Source organism: Lemur catta, chromosome 1 (genome assembly GCF_020740605.2).
Source record: "Lemur catta isolate mLemCat1 chromosome 1, mLemCat1.pri, whole genome shotgun sequence".
Lineage (NCBI taxonomy): Eukaryota > Metazoa > Chordata > Mammalia > Primates > Lemuridae > Lemur > Lemur catta.
Window position 1 is genome coordinate 181564614 of NC_059128.1, and position 22763 is coordinate 181587376.

Genomic DNA, 22763 nt, shown 5'->3' on the forward strand with positions numbered 1-22763 from the left:
GAGCACAAGGACAGAGCCGCCTGTTCCCCCAAGGGCTGGCCAGTGGCCTACTGGCCACTGTAGGACAGGTTGCCCTACACTAGCATGCATTTTGTAAGGGCTTTGGGGTGGGCATGCTCTTCTGAACACAGCTTGCACATGCAAAAATAATTTTTTATGAAATAGATGTTTGTTTTATATGTGTATCCTGCAGATAATCAGAATGGGGGAGAAAAAGTGTAATTCTTATACCTATTGTACCTAGAAATTCAGATTCCTTTTTTAAAAACTACAGAGTGGACCCAAATATCTACGAGATATCTTCGAGAACAGTTGGCCAAGATTTCCGACTTTTACCACATGGCCTCCAACATGGGCGATGGCCCTGTCCCTGTGCCCCCGGAGGTGGAGCAAGCCATGAAACAATGGGAATACAACGAAAAGCTAGCATTTCACATGTTCCAGGTAACCTTTCCAAGCCATGAGAGGCTATGTGGCCTGCTTTTAAGAAGAGAGCAAATTCCTTATGGTTCCTGTGGTTTGGGAGTTAAATTGTATCTTTATATGAACCCAATACATTCAAAGAAAGTAATCTGACGTTTCTCACATCGAATTGTATTTAGAGTAACTCATTTGCCCTGGGATGACAGCTTATTACACATATTGATCTCCAGCTTTCAATCATGTCAGCCCTTTTAGTGCCATTAATTTATAATTGGGGAATTAAATATAATCCTTCTAAACCCTTTATTTTGCAAAATTAGATATATTTATTTAAAAACACCTTTGTGCTGATGTCTGTCTCAGTACAGATCTCCTTTAGAGCTGAGTTATCCCAGAGAAAGGTCATCTTCATTTGGTTCAGCCTGCAGTTTTAAAATGCAGAGTTGAGGAGTGAATGCTTATCCAGACAAACTGATGTAAATAATAATGACCAGAAGAGGGCGCTTGTGTGTATATTTGCCTTAATCTTTATTCACCACAAGGTGGAAGGAGAGGTGTATTGAGCTGAAATCCTGTTACTAGCGCAGACCTTGAGTACCTGCTACTTTGATCAAAGACGGAGGGAATATGTGGTTTTTAAGTTTCTCCTTTAGAACCTTAATTATAATTTTCGGGTGGTAAGAGACTTTTTCCAAGAGCTCAAGATAGGAAAAAGCGTGGTCCTTTTGGGAAGTAACATTGTTCATTTTTAAGTCAATAAAAACAACTCTTAAAATCCTAGTTCCACTTAGATGAGGGACTGCTTCAGTGCCTTCCCTGAGATTTTATGACTTTTACTGAGCTCAGAATTTAGTCTGCATCTTGGAAAAATGTCTCTCAGCATGCTTAATATTTTTGGAAAAATTACTTTGTATAATTAGGAACATTGAAATTGGTTATCTCTTTTGTAGAAAGCAGTTAGGTCCTAAGTGATGAATGTAATTGAAACATTAGTGTTAAATTTTAAAAGTTCATTATATTTTAATTTGCCATATTCTGAAATGTAAAACAGACCTTAGTACATACACATGAAGACATACATGTGCAGAAACAAGGGCCCAGGTCTATAAACAAAAGCATCTGAAGGATGGACTATTATGTTTATGAAGATTTTTTTTAACTTGCATTCACTATGTCTTAATATCTTAATGCAAAATTCCATTTTGTTTCTTTTTTTAAAACATTTTAGTTAATTTTTTAAATTGACAAAATTGTACATATTCTTTATTAAAGTTCACTTTACACATCTTAAAATTTTAAATTGTACTTTTTTTGGGTTAACTTTTGTTTTTTTTTTTTTGGGACAAGGTCTAGCTCTGTCACCTCAAACTCCTGGGCTCATGTGATCTTCTGCCTCAGCCTCCCAAGTAGCTAGGACTACAGGGGCATGCTACCACTCCCCACTAATTTTTCTCTTTTTTGTAGAGATGGGGTCTTGTGCTTGATCAGGCTGTTCTTGAACTCTTAGCATCAAGCAAACATCCTGCCTCGGCTTCCCAAAGTGCTAGGATTACAGGCATGAGCCACTTTGTCCAGCTTGTGATTAACTTTTTAACTATTTTTGACTCTAAATATTTTTGAAACTAGAAATTAGCAACAAGTAAATACCTCCCCATCATATCATGTCAATATGGTGTCATTATAATCTTTGAAATATTGCAACTATAATCTATCAGTGTAATATTTTCACATGAATCCTTGATAACCATTGTAGTGGACCACTGATGATACATAAAAGTTGCTAGGAACAAAGTAAGGTTTCGTATTAACTGCTGCGTTTGTTACCTGAATGACCATAAAGGTATAAGTGCCTTTCCCAGAAAACATAACTTTTTGTTTCTATCTGGAAGATTCATTCTGTGAATCATGATAAAAAGCTATAATATGATATCAAATCTCTATATGCATAGAAGGTCATAAAATAATGTGTGTGTTTGTGTGTATAAGTATATGAAGGCAATAAACACAAGGTGCTTATATCAAAGTTAGTGGTCTTAGTAGGGATTATGCCATTCTGTGGGGCATTTTGGAAATTTATAGAGGCTGTTACTGTTCTTTAGTGTTGTTGTGTTGGAATGTTTATATATTGTATTATCATATATTCTTTTCAGTTTTTATATTAGGTCATTATATTGACTCTTAAGGTTGTATTTTATAGATAAGTTATAGCATCTGAAACTCAGGATAGTGAAAGAGGCTTATTAAGGGGGCATTGGTCTTACTGGTCTCAATTTTAAACTTTTGTTGAGATGATAGTATGAAGAATGCTTTTCTACTTTATAATGGTCACCATCAGCCAAGTTTCCTCCTGTACCCATGACTTCATACTCCCTGAAATCTAGCCAGGGGCTTGACGCGTCCTTCTGAAAATTTCCTTTCTTATTGGAATTAATTTTTTTAAATTCAGAGTGGATTACTAAAAAACAAATGAACAAAATCCAAACATATAAAAAACTCCCCTAGTGGCTCACACCTGTAATCCTAGCACTCTAGGAGGCTGAGGCGGAAGGATCCCTTGAGCTCAGGAGTTTGGAGACCAGCCTGAGCAAGAGTGAAACCCCGTCTCTACTAAAAATAGAAAAATTAGCAGGTCGTGATGGTGCATGTCTGTAGTCCCAGCTACTCAGGAGGCTGAGGCAGGACGATCACTTGAGCCCAGGAGTTGGAGGTTACTGTGAGCTAGGCTGATGCCACGGAACTCTAGCCCAGGTGACAGAGCAAGACTCTGTCTCCAAAAAAATAAAATAAAAATAAAAAAAACCTAGTTCTTCGTTTTGTTTAGATTTTGGACTGTGATCAATGAGACTATGTTTTATAATAATAAGAAGAACAATAGTAAAATTACACAAGCATAAGAATGACAGTGCCCTTTTGGTTTTTATTGTTAACATTATTAGTGTAATTTTTCTTTGTTCATTTAAGGAAGGAATGCTAGAAAAACACGAATATTTGACATGGATCCTGGATGTTTTGGAAAAAATCAGACCCATGGATGATGATCTTCTTAAACTCTTGTTACCACTAATGCTGCAGGTACAGTACATGTCACCTTGAGCCAGTTGATTTTATGGGCAAGAAATGAGTCTGATAAGAATGATTAGGTAAGTAGAGGTGGAAAAAGAAAAAAAATAATCCCGTTGAATGGAAGGAAGAAAATGTCTTTGACATTACAACATATGACATGTTAAGAGGCTTCTAATAAGTCTTAGCAGTCATTTGTATTAACCATGTTCATAGTTTGTATCCACATGTCCTTTTTAAGTAATCTCACCCATGTTGATTTCTCTCATCACTGAGCTAAGCAAACAGCTTTAAAAATACTGTCTCCCTATAATAACACAGAATTCTGTGAAAACAATTCATCTAAGAATACAGAGGATCCTCTACATTCTTTTGAAAACTGTTTTACGCTCTTGGGGATAGGAAACTTCTTATTTTGATGATTTGGTCTAAGACCTGTTAAAATTTATGTTATCTGGATGAGATTTATTTCAAGGAAATTTCTTAGGTAATACATGCATTTGATAATTCAAACAGTATGAAAGAATGTCTGCTGAACAGCAGTTCTGCCTCTCGCCCTAGTGCCCTCTCCAGAGACTACACCGTACCAGGGTCCTGTGTACCTTCCCTGCGATGTGCTGAACCTGCACTGTCCTTTACAGTAGCCACCAGCCAGACGTGGCTGCTGAGCTCTTGAAATGTGACCAGTACAAATTGATGTGTGCCCTAAGTGTAAAATGCACACCAGATTTCAGACTTAGTATGAAAAAAGGATGTATAATATTAGTACTTCTTATGTTGATTGCATGTTGAAGTGATAACATTTTGGACATACTGAGCTAAATAAAATACTTTTTTCTACTTCTGTTTTTTTAATGGCTATTAGAATCTTTAATAAAAATTTTCTCTGTGGCCCATATTATATTTCTATTGGTTTATACCGTTGGAAGTTTTTTTTTTTTCTTTTTTAAATGAAAAAAAAAAAAAGTCTGTGTTAAAATAGTTATTTAACCAAGATGCTTAAGACATGACTGAAGTCTGGTGTCCTTCTGCTTCTCAGTATTCAGATGAGTTTGTTCAGTCGGCCTACCTGTCTCGTCGTCTTGCCTACTTTTGTGCCCGGCGTCTTTCCTTGCTGCTGAGCGATAGCCCCAACCTCCTTGCTGCCCACTCACCCCACATGATGATAGGACCAAACAACTCGAGTATCGGGGCCCCCAGCCCTGGCCCCCCCGGCCCTGGCATGAGCCCCGTGCAGCTGGCCTTCTCAGATTTTCTTTCCTGTGCACAGCACGGTCCCCTGGTTTATGGACTCAGTTGTATGTTGCAGGTAAGTCCTTGACCGTTGTTATTTAACATTAAAATTCAATGTGGGAAACAATTGGGTTGGGAATAGTATTTTCAACTTCCTAGTTGAACTTTCACAACTCTAGTTTTTCCCTCACCCAAGTAATTTATTGATTGAAATTTTATGTTTTTATTTCCCTATGTTGGATCAAGCTGAGACAAGATTTGTTGCATCTGTCTGAAAGAAAGTTATTGTGGTTGCTCTTTGTTAGAATCATTAAGCAGTTCAATTAAAAATCCTTCGGGGAACACACAGAATAAGGCAGCTGTATTATTGTTCTTCTGGAAGGACAGCGTCTCCAAACAGCATTCGTGTTCCTCAGTTTACATCTTGGTTGCCTCTCTCTGTGTTTCTCTGGATCATGGATCGAGCTCTGTTCACTTTCCAAGCACTGTTGCTTGTGTGGTCCTTGATTATCCGCTAACGTGCTGGTCGCTGGGCTGATACTATCAGAAATGAGATACAGCCCTGCCCTAGAGGAGCTCATGGTTTAGTGTTTAGTTCACAGTTTTTGGGTCTTAATGTTTTCTGCTGTTAGCTAAGGGACTTTGGAACAGAGCTGGCTCTGAAGACGTGGTCTCCATTCTGGTAGGTTTTACTGTCTTGTCAGGAAGACAGGGTCGTAGATGGGCAGTTATGTGAGAAGGGCTGATGGAGAGTTTCTTGGGGGGGCTAAGGCAATTGGAAATGAGAACTTCAAGCCCCACCCAAAATTCATGGAGGCTTTATGAAAGTAGTTTTGTAGTTTTTTTTATATGAGTTTTAAAAAAAAAATCAAGGAAAAAGAGGGTGGTAAGGGTGTTACTGGCAGAGGGAACGGCAAGAGGAAACGCCGAGAGGTCATCTGGTGTGCAGGCTGGTGTGGATGGGTGGTGAAGTCTGTGGGGGTCAGGGCGCAGAGCACCCCTGTGGGCCTCACGATTGGGATGTCATCAGAGGGTTTCATGCAAGGAAGTGACACGGTCGGTTGTGTTGTTCATTTAGATTGTTTTGGCCACAGTAGAGGGAATATCTGTGGGGTTGGGGAGGTAGGAATGAGGGAGACACGGCAAAGAAATCAGTTGGGAATCATTTAATTGAGTTCAGTTTTGGACTCTTTTGGACTATTCTGTCCTTGAGGACCTCCAAGTGGCTATGCTTAAGAGGTTGTCACTTCTGAAGATTAGGGCAGACACTTGGCCAGGTGTGTGGATTGGGATCATTCAAGGCCCCTTGGCTGGTCAGGAGGGTGTGAGAGTCTGTGGTGTGGGAGGATCTGTGGACCTCAGGGGCAGGAGTGGTTGAGAGATGGGCAGAGGGGAAGGTTGGCCAGAATGGAGACACGGAGGGAGTATTGTTATGGAAACAAAGATGAGGAGCGTAACAGTAATACTGTCATAATGGTACTGTCACACTAGTAGCATTTATTATTTTCTAGGCACTGCTCTAAGTTGTAGCATGTTATTAAGTCATTTAGTTCTCAGGCCTAGCCTGTGAGATAGGAACCATTATTATTCCTAATGCATAGGTTACGGAGCAAGTAAGTGGCAAAGCTGGAATTCAAACCCGAACAGTCAGGATCCAGAGCCCACGCTCAGCTACTATGCTGAACTGGGGTCTGCAGAAAGTTTCGAAAAGGAATTAGTAGTGGGCACTGCCCAGGGTATTGGGGAAGTCCGGTAAGAAGATGGCTGAAGTTGTCTTTGACGATACAGTGGTTGTTGGTGATCTTTTTAAAAGCTATTTCAGTTGGGTAGTGGGTAAGAAGCCAAATTAAGATATTAAATATGTTGAGGAGTGATGCGGGAATGAGGAGAAACAGCCTGAACTGTTCTTTTGAGAAAAGTGTTTTGAAGGGAAGAGAAGGGAATGGATAGTGGAGAGAGATGGTTGCTGGGTGAGTGGGGACTTAAAAACATTTTTGATGGGCAGATTTGCACTTAGTTCTAAGCTAAGGGTAAACTAGTGGAGGGAGAGTCTGAGAATAGGAGAGGGGTGTTTGATAGATCAGTGCCCTGGATCTGGGAGGCTCTGGAATCAAGAACCCAGGGAAGGGCTGTGCCAGGAGCTGAGGACCCCACATTGCCGCAGGCCGGGGAAGGAGGTAGGGATGTCGGCCAGTGGAGACAGATTGATCGTTAGGGTTCAGGGACTTGACTTTCTTCACATCTGCCATCTGGTTTCCACGAAGATGTTACTTAGATCCCAGAATTTAATTTTACATTTAATTTCACATTTTTGAAAAAAGAAATACTGCATTCATTCTCTGAGCTCACATTGTCTGCTTTTGAGTGGCATGGTAGCACAGTGATTTAAACATGCACTTCAGAATCATGACCTGACTTTAAGCCCCCTCTGCCACTTACTGTGACCCTGAGCCTCTGTTTCCCCTTGTATGAATGGGGGATGATGACAGTTTTTACTTCACTACCGCATAGGGTTAAAGTCCCAATGATGGAGGGCTTCCAGGTCAGTCCGCAGCACAGAGTACTTACTTAAGTATGAGCTGTAAGATTTAATCTACATTTAAAGGCAGCAGGTAACATAGTGGTTCTCAGCATATGTATGTGCTGGAATCAAACTTGAGCTGGTTACTAATCTCCTTTGTGGCTCATATTCCTTTTTGGGAAAATTGGGGAATAACTACCTAGCTCATGGGGTTGTTGTGACATTTAAGCAGGATGGTCATGTAAAGTACTTCTGGTTGAGGAAAAAATGTCTGTAAAGGTCTAGGGCAATAGTAGGTAAGCTACAGTCTGTGGGCCCAATCTAGTCCACAAGCTAAGTATAGATTTTACATTTTTAATGGGTTATTAAAACAAAAAGGAAGAATATGTGACACAAACTATACGTGGCCTACAAAGGTTAAAACATTTACTGTCTGGCTTTTTATAGAAAAAAGTTTGTAAACCCCTGGCCCAGGGTTACTGCCCAGCATTTATGAAGCTGCTGTTGTGCCATTATTTGAGAGATTTTTTAAAAAATAATTATTTTTTAGCTTTTATAACCTTAGAAATTATGTATTCTAATTTCACCTCATGTTTTTAATTGCATGAGGAAATTGTCTTAAGTGGCAATCTTTAAATGATTACTGCATTTTTAAGTTCCCCCAGGTTTCCTGTGTTGGAATATTAGCTTATGAATTATAATATTCCTTAACTTCTCAATAGCTGTACTTCTTTTCTTTCAAATTAATAACTCTTGGTTTTGTCTTATCACTTAGAAAGTTGAGAATGGGGTAAAATGTTCGTATTTTAAACTCACTGGCAGGAAACTATAATATGGTAATGATAAGGTGTCATTTTTACTGTTTAGCTGTTGTTACAGTTTTCTCCCTCCTCTGAACATCCGATTTTTCCTGCTTCATTTCCAGACTGTCACTCTCTGTTGCCCAAGTGCCTTGGTGTGGAATTATTCCACAAACGAAAATAAGAGCACGAACCCAGGCTCGCCCCTGGATCTGCTGCAAGTGGCCCCTTCTAGCCTGCCCATGCCGGGTGGGAACACAGCTTTCAACCAGCAGGTAGACTTTCTGTTTCAGTGCTTGGATGTGTGTTTTCATTGTCGAGAGACATCAAGTCATAGTGGGCCAAGTCTGGGTTTTCGTATCCCAGATGCTTGGGTGCCTTTCTGTGCTCAGCCCCTAACTCTCTGGGTGACCTTGGGGAAGTATTTAGCCTCTTCAGAACCACAGAAGTTCGTGATGTTACTCATTTTCTTTTCACCCTCTTGCTGGCAGTTCTTGCTGAGGATTCTGCCGCCCAGAATTATGGTAGTGATTCTAATACATGACTGTGGCGCCGGTAGTACTTTGTGATATCTAGCAATCGTTTTATATTTGTATTGGTACTGTTTTATTGTTTCAGGGACTTATGAAACTTGAACATAGGATTGTCACTGAAATTTAGAATAAGATTCTTGTCTTTCGCCAAGCAGTTTTCCTACACTAAATAAAACATTGCTAGTTGCTTTCATACATAGAATGGCTCAAAGAGGATATTTTTTAGAACTCTCACCTTTCCATGTGGGGTCTCAAACATTTGACTTGTAAAAATTTTTTGCAAGCATTTCTTTTTCTGTACATTTATTATTGAAAGCTGGCATTGAATTACCACTTGTACATTTAAAAAACGCACTTCTTGGGCAACAGGCTGTGTTTCCTACAATTCAGTCAAGATTGTAGTTCTCTGTAGGATGTGCTACTCATGTGGAAAAACCTGACAAGATTTAGACAGCCGCTGTGGCTTTCCAAGCACAAGTTAATTAGAAGTGATTATCTTCCAGGTTCGGGCAAGGATTTATGAAGTGGAACAACAGATAAAACAAAGAGGTCGTGCAGTGGAAGTTCGGTGGTCTTTTGACAAGTGCCAAGAGTCAACAGCAGGTACAGAACACAACAGAAGAATGAGTACTTGTGAATGTTGGACTTTATGCTATGTTTCTGAATTCTGTAAACCACTCCACACGAATAAGGGAACTTTTTGACAGAGCCACCTGGTGAATTTTGAGAACATTTTTCAGCTTATGCCTTTTAGATGTTGGCTGTCTGGAGTGTCAAGTTTGGTTTTGATGGCATTTCTTTGATAGTATATGCCGAAAATGATAATTTTAAAAAATAATTTTGCCTCCCATAATGATGAGTTTGTACTATGCTGTTATGACTTTGTCCTTTTTAACTGCTTGCTTAATTTCTGCATCTAGGGGTGACTATTAGTCGGGTTTTGCACACACTGGAAGTTTTGGATCGTCACTGTTTCGACCGAACTGATTCCAGCAATTCAATGGAAACGCTTTATCATAAGATTTTCTGGGCAAACCTAAACAAGGATAACCAAGAGGTAGTTGATGTTTCTTCTTTAATTTTCACCTTTTATTTTCTTAGCATATTTTCTTCTCACTCAGTAAACTCTGGCAAAGTCTTTTCTATAATTCATAATATCTTATGAAGGCACATAAACTTTGCACCTGTTCCATTGTTGGGCTAAGATGATCCAAGATTATTAAAATGATAGGTCCATTGCGCTGGTCTACTGAGGTGTAACGATTGGAAAGACTTTCCTTGGCCCTTTTACCATCACTCTCTGATTTAACTTTTAGCGGAATATCCTTCATCTAGTGATTAGATATTATACAATGGGTTTGGTTTTGACTTAGGGGGAATGTATTTTAATATTTAGCACAGCAGAGGGCAGTGCATGGATACATGTGGTCTTTGAAAAATCCTTAAACAATGTATTAGGGTTTTACAGAGTACAGAACTAATAGAAAAAATATGTGTGTGTCATGTGTATGTGTGTGTGTGTATATATGTGTGTACATATATATTTATAGAGAGAGGGGAAAAAGAGATATTTATTTTAAGGAATTGGCTCATGTGGTCATGGGACTGGCAAATTCAAAACATGCCAGGGCAGGCTGGAGACTCAGGGAGGAGTTGATGTTGCAGTCTTGAGTCTGGAGGCAGAATTCTTTCTTCCTCTGGGGAACTCAGTCTTTTCTTTTCAGGCTTTCAACTGACTAGATGAGGCCCACCCACATTATGGAGGATAAACTGTTTTACTCAGGGTCTGCTGATTTAAATGCTAATCACATCTAAAAAATAACCTTTGTAGCAATATCTAGAGTAGCATTTGACCAAACAACTGGATACTATAGCCTAGCCAAGTTGACACTTAAAATTAGCAATCAGAGACAATTTTTATCTTATACTTTCCTAAGCAATAGATTGTTTCATTAGTGAACTGCTCTATAAACATAGGATTTTCAATTTTTTTTTCCTCATCCTTATTTGGGGGGAAATAAAAAGTTTGTCCTCTTTTCCCAATGAAAAGTGCCTATGGCATATCCAGCTTGTGTTAGGCCCCAGGAATGCAGAGGTAAGTTTTAAGACACCTTCAATACCTTAGTTAACTGATTCTAAGTATCTCTGATTTTTCAACTAGCCTTTGGGAGTGCTTATCTGGAAAGAAGAGAAGAGGTGAAATAACAAAAACAACAATCAGAAACCTTTCCCTAGCCTACCTTTATGTGAGCCTGCTACATGTTCCAGATTATTCGTCTTTTTGGGATAATTTATGAATCATCACCTTGCTTCTCAGAGATATGGTTCAAGACTAGTGGTGCCAAGTAGGATCAGAGTGTTGAGAGTAAGGGACAGGAAGATTGAGTGCGTTTTTTAAATGCGCTGTGAGTCTCAGTAGAAATCCTTCAGCACTGCAGTAGGATCGTGCTGGTCATAAGCCCATACAACCCTCTGCTTGCCGAGGCAGGTTAGAGTGTTACTGTTCTCTTTTAGGGTAGAAACTTTTAAGTCTGTTTGTAGTCATGATTTTCTTAGATAAAAGGCTTCAAGAGTACTAAGATTTTTAATACGTAGAAGTGAGTTACCTGGAAGGAAAACAGAGATAACCAAAATTCAAGATGTCCTTAGCTTCTTATACTAAGTATTGAGTAAAAGCTACCTGGTTTCCCGGCGAAGGTTTTACCACTTCGGTTTTGTGGTTAGTGTGACTACATAACTTTGTAGTGAGTGAACTGCTAACTTCCGGATTACTGCCTCATCCACTCACGGAGACTTATGTCACAGCACTCTCAAGAGAAAATGGTAATAAGGGTGTCTCATCAAGGGCAAAAATTATGTTGTGATATTTCTGAATAAAATCACACTGTTTGGTAGGGTTCTTCTAAAACACAGCTGTCTCCACAGTGGGTGCTTGAGATGAGCCCTTACGGTGCAAAAAGAAATTATTAGAGCTTCTGTTTAGCTTATGTTTTAAAAAACCTTTGTCTCAGTTTTATAATAAACTTAATTACTATGGTAGTATTGACACAGAAGTTATGAATAAGTATGTATTGGGAGTTTTTACTAAAAACAAAACAAAACTCTGTGCTGGGAGGGCAAGTGGAAATGTTTGGAGATCACTGCTCTAAGTCTACGCGAATGACTTCTCCACCCAGGATGCGGGCAGATGTGTGCCACTAGAGGGCGACATGCGCTCAGGGCTGAAAGTCCTGGAGGCTCTAGGAACACAGTCCTTGGAAGGAATGTCAGCGTTGCCCCATTTAGCAGTTGTTTGCATGTTTATATCAGGTTATGTATGTATATGTAATCACATGACGAAGTTTTATCTCTCTGTTTACCAGGGTTTTCTCGACAACCGAGTCACTTTATATGTTTCAGGACTTCATGTATGAGCTGAAGCACTGTGTTGACTCTGATCAGCTGTATGACCTTGAGCAAGTTGCTCAAGGCTTTGTGCCTTAGTGCCCTCACTTTTTAAATAGACGTAAAGTATTAGGGCATTAAATATGAAATGTCCCATTTCAAATCGAAAATGTAGTTTATTATATCTCAAACAAGAAGCAGTCCAATTAACCAAAGTATGCACCTAAACTGTCGACACAGTTTTGCCATCTTAGTGGTAGCTTGTTTGTGCCAGCAGCAAAGAAATCTGGAGAGCGAGTGACGATGAAATTGTGAAAGGCATTTTCCACACCTTGTTGAGAATTGAATATTTTTCTTTGCAAGAAGTGGTCCAAAGCCTGGAGGAAGTGGTAGTCAGTTGGTGCCAGGTCTCGTGAATACAGTGGATGACAGAGAGTTTCCAAGTCCAGCTGCTGTAGTTTGAACAGTGTTGTTTGTGCGACATGTGGTTGAGCATTGTCTTGCAAGAGGATTGGCCTGTCTCTATTGACCAGTCTTTGCTGCTTAATCTCAAGCATCCTCATCATTTTGTCCAACTGGTTGCAGTAGACATCCACTATAATGGATTGACCAGGTTTTATGAAGCTGTAGTGAATAATACCAGCGTAGGCCCACCAAACGGACATCATTAGCTCTTTTTTTTTGATGAATATTTGGTTTTGATCTGTGTTTTGGCACTTCATCTTTATCCAGCCATTGTGCTGAATGCTTTTAATTGTCAAAAAGAGTCCATTTTTGATTACATGTAATATTACAGTATAGAAATGGTTCACCTTTATGTCATGACAGCAAAGAAAGGCAAGCTTCGGGATGATATCTATTCTGACGCCCATTTAATTCATGTAGTACCCATCTATCCAGCTTCTTTACCTTGCCGATGTGTTTTAAATGGTCCAATATTGTTGTAATAGTATCGTCAAACCTTGCTGCTAATTCACACGTAGGTTGAGATGGATTTGCTTCCACTACAGATTTCAGTGCATCGTTATCCACCTTGGTCTCAGGTCACCCACTTGGCTCATTTTCAAGATTAAAATTACCATAGTGGAACTTCTCAAACCATCAAAATACCATGTGTTCACCAGCCACATCCTTCCTAAACACTTCATTAATGTTTCAAGCTGTGTGCACTGCATTGGTTCCATGATAGAACTGATATTCAGAAATAACATGAATTTTTGACATATCTATAGAGTCGCAAAAATTGCTCTAAAAAACGATTTGAAAGATAATCACAAGCCAAAACATGCATTTAAAAGAATGAGGACGTACCTTCACAATAAACAACAACAAAAAAACAACAACAAAAAGTGTCAAAGTGAAATGTCAGATATCAACTTTAGTTTCCTTAGTACTTAAGGAAATTGGACATTTCTTACTTAATAAACTAATACTTGCCCTTTTCCTCTCTAAGGAAACATGAACACTTTGATAATTATAAAGCACTATACATATATGTTCCAAAAATTGTTATTGTTAATGATAATATAGCAATCATAATTAGTATTGTCTTGTAAGAACCAGTATGATGACTCTGTTCTCTGATGAGGAGTTGTCTAAAGTGGTGTCGTTAGGATTCAGAAACACATCTTACTTCTTTAAAATATACTTCCCCTTTTTTGGTTTCATAATTTGCGCCAGGATTTAGACAACATGGTAGATAATAGTTTACCCACCTCTGTAGCTGCCATGGGTTGGAGGTTTGCTCTGACGGGAAGTCATGTGCAGGTGTGCCCAAGCCCTGGGTTGCACAGCCTGCTTCCTCACATTTGTTGGGGAAACTTGAATTTCACCCTCCTTGATTCCCTTTTCTCTGGAACTGCTAAGGGGAAGTCTGATCTCCTCTACTTCCTTGTAGGGAGTGGAGAGAGCATCTGTCCGAAGGGGAGAAGCCAAGGGGTCTGAGGTTCAGACTTGTGTGTATAATCAGTTTCAATATTTGGTGAAAGCGTGTGGAGAACTGTAGCGCATGGGATGAAGGTGATCCAGGCCTGGGTCCCAGCCTGTGGTTGGGCTGTGCTGGTGGCGAGAGTAGGAGTAGGAGCTGACACTGCCCCGCGTTGGGTGTGCCTCGCCTATGGTGTGCTTTCACTAATTCCACGTGGAATATGATTATCCCTCTATTCTCTGCCTCCCTCTCCCCCTTATCCCCTGTATTCTCAGCTGCTGCTTCTGTGTCAGGGATGGGTGTTACGGTACAGGAGGTGAAAATAAAAATATCAGAAACCTTAAGATTTACTTGTTCTAGATCTGTGCTGTTTGATTTTACATTCTGGGTAGTGTGAGATTGTAACGCTAAGGTCAGGCCTCTGAGACTCGTGTCGCACTCGTATCCTGGTGTGAGTTAGTCAGGGGCAACTGTGTATAGGACAGTTGAGAGGGTGGAGGCTCAGGTGGCTGGGAAACAGGCAGGCCCTGTCTGAAGAGGGTGGTCTTTCAGATTATTGGATTCTACTTGGGGTTGCAGATTCACTGTTGCCTGATCATCCAATATTTCAAGAGAAGCTGTATGTTAAGGTTTGTATGTGAACTTTCCCAGTCTTAAAATGCTGTGCAAGCCAAGCACCATGTCTGTTGGCCATGTTAGCTCAGATGCTTGTCACTCTCCCACTCCTGGCATGTGTTCTGTACAGCATGCTTGTTTGGTGTTTCAGAGCTATTTCTACTCTGGGTGATGGAAGGTGGAGAGGATCCTGACATCCATATAAGGGAGTTGCTCTGTGGGTTGTGGGGCCTCTTCCTTCTACATGATGACTGAGTCTGTCTCTTGTGCCCTTGCCTCTGAGCAGCAGGATGAGGAGGGTGACCTCTCAGCCTTACAGAGACCTCGGACCACTTCTTCCTCTTGGCTTCTTTCGTTGTTTGGGATGTGTAAGGACAGAGGCAGCTGTATCTTTGGGTTCCGTAGGGGCATGAATAGAAGGGAAAATGTGACAGTGGCAGGAATAGCTGCCTTTTCACTTCTCTCTTTGGGGCCCCAGGAAGCAAACTTTATCCTGACTAATGAAAAGGCTGAAGCAGCTGCCACTGGACAGAAGGCTGCAAAACAGCAGCGGTAGCATGTGTGTTTCCTCTTTTCCTGCTACTGAAACCATCATGCAGCTAAAACCCCAAAACCTGCGTATTTATTGTTCAGATTTGTTTTATGCTTAGACTCTTCATGAAGAATTCTCTGAATAGGTGTGATGAGTTCATACTAATTTTTTGAATGACGAAGGTCTTAAGTTCCAGAAATGTGCTTTCCTCCCCTTGGGCACAAGGTGTTCCAGGCCCAACCAGGTCTGTCTGTATCAGGGTGACTTAAGAACTCTGACCACTGTAATCCAGAGACAAAAGCTCGGTGTCTGTCGTCGCTGTGCTTATTCCTCATTTGTCTTCCTGCGGGCCTGTGGCTCTGTGAGCTCAGGGTCTGTTTCTTCCTCTTGCCAGCAAGCAGATCATTAGCCCCTAGCGCGTGCCTGGGGCCCAAAAGGTGCTCAGCAGGTATTTATTGAATTTGTTTTTCGAAGTTCATTAAACGGCTGCTGGGGCAGCGAACTGAAAGGAGAAGCCCCTCTGTGGGCTTTGGCCTGGAGGGTTGGGGATGAATACAGTAATGGAACTATGTGTGTCAGTCTTACACACGGTACCTGCCCCCATGTACAGGAGAGCATGTGCAGGTGGAGGTGGGGGGGGTGGCTCACAGGACAGCTGTCTCCCATAAAATTAGCCCGTTAGTGCATTTCTTCTGGGGTGCTATGGACAATTCACTTAGTTTTGATGAGTCTCAGTTTCCTTGTTTGTAGAATGGGCTATTTCCTGATGATGTGAAAATGACCTGAAACCATATCAGTAAGCCATTTAAATATTTATAGTGCCTCACATCTAAATGGGTACTTAATAAACACTAGCTGCTGTTATTACTGACCGATGTATTTATTTAAAGAGGCAGTTAAAAACTGTGGAGAAATGGAAGGTATACGACCAGAGACTTGTAGAGGGTCCCTTGGGGCTACTGTGGAGACAGATACACACACACACACACACACACACACACACACACACACACACACACACGCACCCATTGCACAGTCTGACAATCCAAAAAATGTAGCCAGGATCTGTCAGGGTTTCTACATTCTTTGACTTTCAAAAAGTCTTTTCCTTCAGTAGGGAAGCAGTTGGAAGAGATTGAGCCACCTAGGATGAGGCAGCTGTAGTACTATGTTGTAAAAGAGATCATGCTCATTTAAACGCTTAGGTTTTGGGGTTGTTTGATGTAAGGGGAAAAAAAGTCACTTTCTGAAACCGAGGCAAAAGTCAGGCAAGCAAGGCTTGCTGTGGTCGCTAGTGTGGATCACAGCCCAGCCAGAACATGTGCTTCAGAAGTTAACATGTTTCCTACTGGACACCCAAAGGATACCATTTTCAATACCATTTTCTTATTTCTTAAAATAAGTATATTAGTTAAAAGGCCAATTATGTTAACATAGTTGGGAAAACAAAATTGCATGCCCAGACATTTAGACTTTGCTGTTACTGAGAAGGGCCAGTAATGCATCATGTAATTTGCGGTGGGCCTCTGTTTGATTTTTGGGTATGTATGCGAGTCTTTTTTCTTAACTTTTTTTTTGAGTGCTTCTTAAGTACCGGGCCTTGTTTTAGTGTGGTATCATCTTAATTAATTTTCCCCTGGCCTATGAGACATATTTTTTTCTTTAATCCCTTACTTTATAAATGAGTCAACCAATGCTTGGAGAGGATGAGAAATTGCCTAGGCTGATACCCAGCTCATTGGTGGGAGAATAGGAATTGGAATCCTGAATGGCTCCAGAAGGACACTCTTAAGTAGTACATTCTGTTCCTTGTACTGCTTATGTAAAAAATGATTTTATTTCAGATAACAATATAGCTGAAGAAACAAGTTTCAAATGTAATTTTGGAAAAAGGAGGAAGAAACCTATGTAATTTCCTTGAACAGTTTTCAAATATTGGCACATTTATGTGGGGTAATAGTTTCTATTAAATTTTAAAAGCTTACTTGACAATTTTAATGTAGTGAACAATATTTAGATGAGAAAATTCAAATCCTCAGGCTGAGCCACCTGGCCTTAGTAGTATACCACAGACTTTAGGCCAATTCAGACCTGGTTTTGAATCTTGGCTCAGCTGCCAAGTATCTGGGTGGCCTTAGTAATTTCCCTTAGTGGTCAGTCACTTTGTCTCTACAATGGCCTTACTAATGGAATCCACTTCATTTAGTAGCAACTGGTAAACATTTAGTGAATGCCAATTGTTATGTTCCTGACTGGGCGACTTTGGTTGTCAAGTGAATAGGGCAAAGCACCATCTTTTAGAAATTTATATTTCCTTTATCTGTATGTTACTTGTATCTTTCATAAAAGGCAAGCAATAAAGTACCATACAGTGATGACTTTTGGAAATTAAGCATAGTATTTTAATTATAGATTGAGTATACCTTATCTGAAATGCTTGGGGTCAGAAGTGTTTTGGATTTCAGATTTTTTTGGATTTTGGAATATTTATATTATATACTTACTGGTTGAGTACCCCTAATCCGAAAATCTGAAATGCACCAATGAGCATTTCCTATGAACATCTTGTCCATGCTTAAAGCATTTTGGATTTTGAAACAATTCAGATTTTGGGATTTTCAGATTAGGAATACTCAAGCTACATTTTAAATATGAGAGACATACACTTTTTAAGGACATTTGGGGGGGAATTTTACTTTGCAATTATGAGTTATCCCAGGTATGACTTCTATATTTCTTAAAACTCCTCTATCTTTTCCACTTGTATTGTTATTATTTAAATGTCGAGGATTTAATTGAGGGATAGGAAGTTCATTTTTTTGTTACAGTGCAAATTAATGACAATTAGTTGATTTAAATACTGAGAGGGATTGTCTTAAATTTTTTTCTTATCTGTTTCTTCTCAGAACTCAGAGCTGTACTATCTTTAACTGCTGCTTCAAAAAAGAAGGAAGTTCCTTTTGCTTCCATGGTGTGTGTTTTGTTTTTTAGATGTCACAAGATCTAAAGACTTAACGTTGATTCTGAGGACGTGAAACTAGGAAAACTTACCCCTTTCCTGTCAAAAATCAATCATCTCAAATATCTTTTGGAAATGTATATATGGAAACTCTCATGTGTATAAGATTTTTAAAAATGGATATCATTTATATTTATATAATAAATCTTGTGAGTTTGTGGTTAACAGTTTTAGGCTTATTACTTTATATGGTGATTCTGACTGTTACAAATGTTGTTTGTGACCAGGTATGACAGGCTTATATTCTACTAGCAGTTAAGACCAGTTTTTAACTTAGGCCACTCTTGAAATTTTTCCCTCTCTCCATAGTGTGTCTCAGCTTGCAAACTATATGACTTGGTAATGTTACTACCCTGCATATTATCCCATATTATTTACTGGTGCTGTAAAGCATACTGTTTTTCCCCAAATATGACCATTTTGTTTGATGTTGACTAAAAGTGATTGATTTCATTTATGAACAGGTCCTTTTTAGTCAGAGATTAAAGAGCTGTTGAAGAGCTTTATTCGGTATCTGATCTCAAGTCGTTTTTTTTTTGTTAGCTGTTGCTTAGCAGTAATGAGTCATTGATTTTTTTTTTTTTTCTCCTGCTCCCTTTTATGGTATTGTTTTATAATCTAGGTCTGCAGTCCCCAACCAACCCCTGGGCCGAGGCTCGGTACCGGTCTGTGGCCTGTTAGGAAACAGGTCGCGTGTCAATGCCTGAGCTCCACACAACATCCTCCCAACCCCCCGCCCATGGAAAAATTCTCTTCCATGAAAGCAGTCCCTGGTTCCAAAAAGGCTGGGGACCACTGGCGTAGGTAATATTTTGAGAAATTTCTTATTTCAAAATAGCAAACAATCTCACCAAGTATCTTGTAATTTTTGAAGCAAGCCTGCCTCTCAGATATAGTTGCCGATTATTTTCCCTTCTTTATTTGTTGAAGGGTAGAAGACCTGTGGTTAGCTTCTACAGGCTATTAGGTTATTGAGTGATTGAATAAACATTGAATTAGGCTTAATCTATCAGATTTATGCCTGCTCTCTCCTAGGAAAGGAGAATGTGGCAAATCCCCCTTAAGATGAAAACCTTTCTTTACATTTGGGGTATCTTTATTATAGATGTAGATAGCAACATTAATTAATTAATAATAATAGAATTAATAATTTTACTGTTTACCACTATGGATATATCTCAAGTTCATGAGGCCAGATAAATGATGCTATTATTTGAAGGACTTTATTGGTTTTTGAATTTTCTGTTCATTCATCTTCTCTTGTTTTTTCTCACTGTAGAAGTTATTTCTGCTTGTGATTGTTATATACATAGTACAGGAATACATTCTGGATGTTAAGAAGTCTCTTATGGCCCACAAATTGGACCCCTGTCTTACTCCCCTGTCTAGAAGGGAGGCATTTTGGCATAAGAATGCCCTCTGTGGAGCCAGATAGCTTGGGTGAGACTCTCAGGTCTATGACCTAGTAGCTTTGAGACATTTAACAAGCTATTTAACCTTTAGCCTTCAGTTTGCTCAACTGTAAAATCATAGGATTGTTGTGAAAGCGTTAGAACAGGTATACTGTATAACAAGCACTCATTTTTTATACCAGCAGTAACCACTGTTAACTCTGGTCCATCCTCCGGATATTTTCCTAGGCATGAGTATGTAAATGTTATTGTGTAGAATGCAATCCCATTTATTCTGTCCCTAACATTTGCTAGACTAATGTCCTTTTTGTGGTTTTATTTTCAGCATTTACCACACTGCCTGGAACATAGTAGGTTCAATAGATATTTTTAATCAAAGAATAAAAGTCATACAATGTGTTATATAAACCCAAGAAATAAATAAAGTGGATGGGGGAAAGTTCTCAAATGTAGTTGCCAATTATTTTCCCTTCCTTATTTGTTAAAGGATAGAAGACCTGTGGTTAGTGTCTGCAGACTATTCTGCAGGGTCTTTTTTTCTTCCGCTGCTTGATATTTTCCGTGTTTCCTTGTATATTTTGTTCTGGTCATGATGCTTGACTCTATTATTACTTCTAATAAAGTTTTCTGATTAATTCTCTGGGTTGGCCAGGGAACATAATCATTTTATGCAAACTGTAGTAATGTTGCCATATCCTTTCAAATACTTATTCCTTTCTTTTCCTATTGGCTAACTCTTCCCAAATGATGCTACATAATAGTGGTGAGGCTAGCATCCTTGACTCATTAAATTAGGACTGGGAATGCTTCTAGTATTTCACACTTAGTTAACTGTTGGATTAAGTCAGATATTTTTCCATATTAGTTAAGTGCATCTGTGGACTTCCTGTCCCCACATCCACTTTGTTTTTTCCTTTGGTTTCATATAACACAGTGTATTGTTTTTATTCTTTGATTAAAGAAATCTGTTGAACCTCCTGTGTGCTAGGCACTGTAGTAGATGCTGAAAATAAAGCCATAAAAACATTAGTCTAGCAAGTGTCAGAAGCAGGATAAATGGGATTGCATTCTATATAATATTATATGAGCATCTGGCCTAGCAAGTGTTAGAGGCAGAATAAATTCTTTGATAATTCACTCCTGTGCTTTTATTATCTGTTTGTCAGTTAGATTAGAAACCTGGCTTGTCCCTGGAGAGGCAAAAGTCAGGGCTGGCTGGGGTGGGTCTGGGCAGCAGGCATCCTGGGGTCCATGTGAGGCACTCAGGAGATTTCCATGTAACTGTGGTCCTGCTTGTGCTTCAAGTAATCTTGATTCACCGGTGATGTGAGCAGCAGTGTGGTGCAACAGAAAGCCTGGGCTTTGGAATTAGACTCACTCGTTCTGCCTCTTTCACTCTCTGTGCTCTTGGCCATCTTACTTAACTTCTTTAAACCTCAGTCTTCTTACCTGTGAAACGGGAATAGCAACACCTGCTTCCAAGTTTGTTAAAATTAGAGAAGATATGTGTAAAACTTCCAGTACATGCTCAATAAATATTTTTATTATTACTACTGCTGCTACCTATGGTTGAAAATTTAAAACTGTTAATGTTATTGCCATGATCATGTGTTTTCATGTATGTCAGGGCCAGACCGCTAGTTTGGTACTTTTGCTCTGACCTTAGCCTTGTGTGCCAGGGCTTAATTCTCCCCTCACACCCCCTCCCCGACCTGTCCCTGGTCCTCGTGGATCCCATTTGTGCATACTTAAAAGCTACGCATGCGTGCTGTGGGTTGTTCAACAACTTCTTACTGTATATCGTAAAGTACCAATAAGAAAAGCTGCCTGTTTTACCCCTGAAGACCCCAGCACTATTTTATAGTGTTGGGGATGGTGAAGTACTTTCTGTTAGTTGTTCTCAGTGGTGTGCCTCTAGGGTGGTACCTGAGCCTTCCTAATGGGTGTCTGAAGCCAATAGCCGGAGATCCAGTTGCCTCAAGGCTATGCTGTGAACTATGCGTATTGCATGGATGTAAATATTACAGCACAATGGAGCAGAATAGTCTGGAGAAGCCAGAGAAGCATGGGGCTCACACAAAAGGCCATTGTTTATCCTGGAGGGTGGGTAAAGATTACCTTCTCAAGTTCATTTGAGACACACAAGTTTTGCTTTACCTATTTGGTTCATTTTCAAGAGTTGTGTTGTGGCAAGAGCTCCATTACTTACCTGGGTGAACTTGGACCTATGCCTTGGTTTCCTTATCTATAAACTGGGGATAATAATAATAGCTTATAGGTTGTGAAGATTAAAAGACATAATTCCTGAAACATGTTTATTGCAATGAATTAATTGAGTAAGCACTCAATAAATATTAATTATCTTTGTTGCTATCACCTGTCGGCTTAAGATATCATTATTGATTTTGAGAGTGATTATATCCATAACTTAATCCATAAGTTATTTTATATTTTAAATTTTCATTAGATGTGATTGTGGAAAGATTTACATTTAAGATGAAGACTTTTGAGACTTTCTTTTTGTGTCTGCTTGATCAATTATAAATCCTAAGACCTTAGTAGTGACTAGAGTAAGCTATAAATATTGCAGAAAACCTATTCTGAAAAATTGATTTTTAATCATAAGAGAAGCCCTTTATTTGGTCAGGGTTAGTCTCTTTTAGCATCCACAGTGTTTTACAAGATTGTGCACAGGGCATTGCACCTAATGAGTTACCTGACAGAGTGATTTTTTTTCTTGTGCCCAAAGAATTGCCTTACATTTTTACTGCCTATCGAAGCTCCAAATCCAGAATATATTCTAACGGTAAAGCCGAGAGGATGGTCCATGACAGCTGGCAACACCCACTACCTTGGGGCAGGGGGAGGAGCAGCGCCCCAGAGAAGTAGGGGTGCTGCTCCTGGACGAAGGAAAGAATGGTGGGCAGACACCGTCTGAGGGCTGAGAACCGCCACTCTTGGACAGGACTTGGGATTTACTGCTGGCCGTGCACCTTTCACCTCCCCTTTCCCGTGTTCCATTGGAAGCCTCTCCCATCTGGTTTTCTTATTTATACATCTTTATTCAGATACTGAGATGTCACCCATATGCCTGCAGAAAAATGGAAAAAAAGAGAACAATAACAGAAATCCCATAGTTCCATTGCTGAAGACAAATTCTCTCTGAGAAGTTAGTGTAATACCTTACTGTTTTTTAAAAATAGGCACGGAACCTATCTATTCCTTCATCTCTATCATTCTAATATCTCACGGATAGGTAATAACAAGCTACTTAATATTCAGAAAGGAGTGTACATTGTACTGT

At 39.6% G+C, this 22763-nt stretch overlaps 1 protein-coding gene across 1 annotated transcript in view; it reads left to right on the forward strand.

Annotated features, from left to right (window-relative positions):
• Nucleotides 1–22763, forward strand: part of MED12L (mediator complex subunit 12L) — a 313159-nt gene that overhangs the window by 62553 nt on the left and 227843 nt on the right. Inside the window, exons 5-10 of the mRNA XM_045539482.1 lie at nt 275–444; nt 3385–3495; nt 4523–4792; nt 8163–8312; nt 9074–9173; nt 9491–9627. Coding sequence (XP_045395438.1) covers nt 275–444; nt 3385–3495; nt 4523–4792; nt 8163–8312; nt 9074–9173; nt 9491–9627 — 938 coding nt within the window. The remainder of the gene's footprint in view (nt 1–274; nt 445–3384; nt 3496–4522; nt 4793–8162; nt 8313–9073; nt 9174–9490; nt 9628–22763) is intronic.